Source organism: Notamacropus eugenii, chromosome 7 (assembly GCF_028372415.1).
Source record: "Notamacropus eugenii isolate mMacEug1 chromosome 7, mMacEug1.pri_v2, whole genome shotgun sequence".
In the NCBI taxonomy this organism is placed as follows: domain Eukaryota; kingdom Metazoa; phylum Chordata; class Mammalia; order Diprotodontia; family Macropodidae; genus Notamacropus; species Notamacropus eugenii.
This window is the reverse complement of record NC_092878.1, coordinates 14,356,973-14,362,196: the sequence shown is the minus strand read 5'-3', so window position 1 is coordinate 14,362,196 and position 5,224 is coordinate 14,356,973. Positions and strand designations below refer to the sequence as shown.

General features: G+C 42.0%; 1 protein-coding gene across 1 annotated transcript; it reads left to right on the top strand.

Moving 5' to 3' along the window:
- Positions 1 to 217: 217 nt before the first annotated feature.
- On the top strand, positions 218 to 1,153 carry LOC140513185 (olfactory receptor 11G2-like). Its single transcript, XM_072622589.1, has one exon. The coding sequence runs from the start codon at positions 218 to 220 to the stop codon at positions 1,151 to 1,153; it is 936 nt and encodes a 311-aa protein (XP_072478690.1).
- Positions 1,154 to 5,224: the final 4,071 nt, after the last annotated feature.

Here is a 5,224-nt window from a genome sequence, read left to right as displayed (position 1 = left end):
GTGTATGTGCATGTATACGCACACACATATATATATATAGACAAAATTGTATATAATTGCATATATATCTAGAAAAATATTCTGAACTCAGTAGTTGATTAAGAAATATTTGGTGTATCTAAATTTGTTATTGAGATCATCAAAGAGCTTTTCCCACTGATGATCATTTTTTCATTCAATCACCTCTAATTTTTTTTTATAAATCAAAACCAGGAAAATGAATACCTCCCACACCTACAACAGTTCCAGTGATACAGATGGTTTCATCCTCCTTGGATTCCCCTGTAGCAGAGACATTCAGATCCTTCTTTTCATACTGTTCTTCATCATCTATATCATGATCCTAACAGGAAATGGTTCTATCATCTGTGCTGTGCACTGGGACAAACGTCTTCATAACCCCATGTACATCCTCTTGGCCAACTTCTCTTTCCTGGAAATCTGGTATGTCACTTCTACTGTCCCCAATATGTTGGTCAACTTTCTCTCTAAGACCAAGACGATTTCCTTCTCTGGATGCTTCCTTCAATTCTACTTTTTCTTCTCTTTTGGTACTACAGAATGCTTTTTTCTGGCCATTATGGCATTTGATAGGTATCTGGCCATCTGCCGACCTCTGCATTATCCTACCATCATGACAGGACATCTCTGCATCTGTCTGGTGGTCAGCTGCTGGGTGATTGGCTTCCTCTGGTACCCAGTTCCCATCATCCTCATTTCCCAATTGTCCTTCTGTGGTTCCAAGGTCATTGACCACTTCCTATGTGACCCAGGCCCACTGTTAGCTCTCACCTGCACCAAGTCCCCTTTATTACAGATCACCTGGACTATCTTGACTGTTTTGATGCTATTTGTACCCTTTCTCTACATCATGGGAACATATGCCCTGGTCCTGAGAGCTGTGTTCAGAGTTCCTTCAGGAGCAGGTCGGAGTAAAGCCTTATCCACCTGTGGATCCCATTTGACTGTGGTGTCACTGTTCTATGGCTCTGTGATGGTGATGTATGTGAGTCCAACATCAGGCCATGATGCAGGAACGCAGAAGACTGTGACCCTTTTTTATTCTTTGGTGACCCCATTCTTAAACCCTTTCATATACAGCCTTAGGAACAATGAGATGAAGGATGCCCTGAGAAAATTTCTGGGTATATAAGGATTAAAGTCTGAGCAAAAAAAAAAAAGCCATAGAGAACCATATTAATTTGGGATCTCCTCCTCAAGTATCAAGAATAGCCAGCATATCTCCTGGTTCCACTCTTACCTTTCCAACTACATTTCTACCTGGATATCTCAATAACACCTCAAGTTCAACTGTCCAAAATTGAACTTCTCTTTCCCCCTCAAAAAAACTTCCTCTTCCAAATTCCTTAATGGATTGATATTACATCCATTGTCATAGTACTTTGACTCAAACTCTTGCACCTCTGTTACTCTGTTCTTTCCCTCAGACTGTATTTCCTCCCTAAGGTTATATATCTTTAAAAAAAATTTTCACAGCTGTCCATGTCTACATCTGTATCATTACAACCTTCATTACATTACCTTGAATGCCTCCTGCCTAGACTATTATAATGGATTCCTAACTGATTTTCTTGACTTGTGAAAGTGCAAGAAAGATGAGAGTTTTGTTGTTTTCTTTCGGGAGTTCAGTTTCCCAGGCTCATGCTAAATTGTAAGCATCTGAAGGATCAATCTCCTTTGAACTCTGGTAATTCACAGCTGTGCTGAGTCAAGTAGGTTTGGTGCCTTCTGACTCTGAGCCTATTAGTGGAAAGGGTATATACATATTCTGAGATGAGATACAGCCTTTGGGGCTTGCTCATGGAAGTATGTTGGCCTGTTATTAAGGACCCCCTGGAACCCTTCCATTCCCCACAGCTATGAATGTGAATCACTCATCAAGGCTTAGAGAGGGGACATCTGACAGAGAGAGAAGACCTCTGATACCAACCCTTGTAACCACACCATAACACTGGACTGGAGTAAAGTACTAAAGGACAGTAGGGGGCTTAGTAAGACTAGAATAGTTATATGCTATTTTCTGGTTATTGTACTATTTTGTTGTGCCCAGAGTTCAAACTGGAGCGACCCCTCCTCATCTACTGTCCCAGAGTTGAGGTGGTACAAGCCCAAGATGGAGAATGGGGGCAGAAACCCCTGGGGCCTACTGTGCCTGGACTCAGGCTAGAGAAGGGAGAGCTTGGAATGCAGCAGTCCCTTCCCTCATGAAGTGGGACATGGAGCAGGAGTGGAAAGTTCTCTGTGTGTGAATCCAAGCCTGAGCCCAGAGTGGTCAGTACCTGCAGGAAGAGGAATGTGGAGCATAGAAATCAACCCCAAGTCGAGATCGAGACTTTGCAGCAGGGCAGGAGTAGTAAGAGTGCTTTCCTGCAACATTCCTCTGGGATGAGTTGGGACCCAGTGGAGCTGTCATTATAGATGGGGGGGGGGAAGTATCACAACCCCCAAGGGCATACCCTGTTGACCCAGCTGCCCCTCAGTTCTTGGAAGAAGGGGCTGGAGCACTGTTAAGAACTTGGATTCTTTGGTTCATTCAAGCATGCATGCATCCAAGAGTGCCAGGTGGGAGTCTGCAATAACAGTGTGAAGTGAACATAGTCCCAAGAGGACTTTACTTGGACACTCAGTTTTGAAATAATTGTAACATAGGGGTGGATTGTGTTGTGTTCTCTGCTGCCCCTGGGGAAGGGCTGTGTTAGGGAAGACCCTGGCCTGGGATTCTCTGATTGTATAAACAAGTATAAGGTGTGGGGTATGCTATGTGATGGTATATATTTTGTGTATATTTGGGGCCATGTGGCCACTCTGGTAATTATTTGTTTTGGTATGGATTTTGATGTTATATTGTGAATGCTTTAGTTTCTCAGCTCAAGGTTTACTGTTGAATAAATAGAGAGCTTATTACAATTTGTGGTTCAACAGCAGCTTGTAATGCTAATAAGATTACAGATCTTCCCCACCTGTTAATGGTCCTGCTCATTAACGGAAGCTTGATTAGGGGAGTCCCACACATTTTCTTAATTTCTAATGCCCTGGTTCTCAGGGATTGTGATGCCCCCTGGCTCTGAAAAGTGTATAAATGCTCTGAGGTGAGGATTTGCTTTAGAGCTTGCTCACTGGAAGTGTTTCTTTGGCCAGAAGAAATTGTGGGGAGATGTTAAGGAGCCCCCAGCTTTGAAGTTGGCCCAGTTGACTTGGATTTTACTGGCTAGTTTCCTTTCCTGCCCTGTCTTTTTATTCCTTTGCTTTCTTTTTGTTTCTTTAACTTTTTTTTCTTTTTGTTTGTTAAACTTTTCTTTCTTTTCCTGACCTATCCTGTCTTTTCCTTTCCCAAAACCTTAAACCTACTGCACTCTGAAGCTTGGATGCCAATGGGCTCCTGCCTACAGGATCATCTGGACCATCCTGGCTTTAAGTGATTATCAATAGTAACTGTTGCTGTTTCCCTCCCAGCCTGATGTCTTTTCTTTTTTCTTAGCCTCATTAAAGGGGCCATGCCCTGGCTACTTCTTAAACAGGCCTATTCAATGAATAGGCATCACCTCACCCTAAGTGAGTACATGCAAAGACCTTGGCCTAAAGGGCCCAAGGTCTCCCATTGCATCCTGGGTCATCCCCAGGGACAGCTAGGTGGTGCAGTGGATAGAGCACCAGTGTAGGAGTCAGGAGGACCTGGGTTCAAATATCACCTCAGACAGTTGACACTCACTAGCTGTGTGATGTTGGACAAGTACCTTAATTCCAATTACCTCATCCTGGGTCATCTCCAGTCATCCTAATGAATATCTGGTCACTGGATTCAGATGGCTCTGGAGGAGAAGTGAGGCTGGTGACCTGCACAACCCTCCCTCACTCAAAACAGTCAAGTACAAGTCATGTCATCATTTCTCTGATGGCATGGTCTTCTTCAGCAACAAAGGATGAACACAACTACGTATGCATGGTTACACAGTTTTCTTTCTGTTAATCTGTGATGTATGTATTGCTTAAGGTCAGACAGTTGGAAGCCCTATCTGTTGGTTGATCTTTGTTTCTCTATATTTTCTCTGAAGTTTGGGGTGCTGATTTTTTTTCTGAACTAAGTGAATGATACATGCGCTTGATTAAAGTGATTGTTGGACCCTCAAAAGTTCTTTTCCTTTTAGAAATGCAGATTTAAGAACCTGTGAGAGTAAGTCCTCCTGTGTATGTTGGGGTGCTTGCTTTTTCACAGCTGTCCTCAAGTGTGCAGTGTTGATTGGTGTTATAACTTGTCACTCTAATTCTCCAGTCTTATCTAATGTCTAATGCTCAGGCATCATCAACTTATTCCTCTGTTCAAAAGGATTCAGTGGATCCTCATTTCCTTCAGGCCAAAATATAAGGCTTGTTTGGTACTAGAGCTGTGTTTTTATTGGATTAGCAGAGGACTTCTTAAACTTTTTCCACTTATGACCTCTTTTCTTCTTTTTTGGAGGTTGACTAGTGTTACATGGCCTGAGGGCATCCACAGTGTAAAGTGTGCATGCTTTGCGTTCAGAACCAAGGCTTCATTGAAGCTGCACATTGCATCGTAGGCAAAACCTGCCAGAAACACCTCTTGCTCTTAACACATCTGATTTTGAATTAAATTTTCATCATTGTACATTCAGAAACTTTTTACTGTTGCCAAATTTTTCGCAATTCCATATAGGGTCAAAACCAAAAGTTTAAGAAGTTCTGGTTTAGAAAACTCCCTCTAAAAAGAACTCAGTGATTAAAATCCTCCACAATCTGGCTCCAGTCTGGTTCCACAGTCTCATTGTGTCTGTTTCCAACTCTGTGTGGGTCACCATCACCCAACCCAACTCATTCCTGAAACACATTTCCTAGACATTTTCTCTTCTTGATATGCTTACATTTCTTCTAGGCACAGGTGCTCCCTCTAAAGCAACTTACATGATACACCTCAAAAAAGAATACTCTCTTCCTCAAAGTTCTGATAACATTTTGCCTAACACTCTCCTATACATTTTTCACATTATACATTATATTTATTTTTTGCATATCTTATACTCACTATTATATTTCAAGCTCCTTGAGGACATAGTCTGTTGTTTTTCCTCTTTCTGCTGCTAGTACCTATCAATGCTGTTCGTGTGTATCTGCAGAATTGAATTAAATTCTGTTACCAAACTTTAGAAACCTTAGAGTCTCTGACCTTTCCTGGCTTTGTTTCTATTTG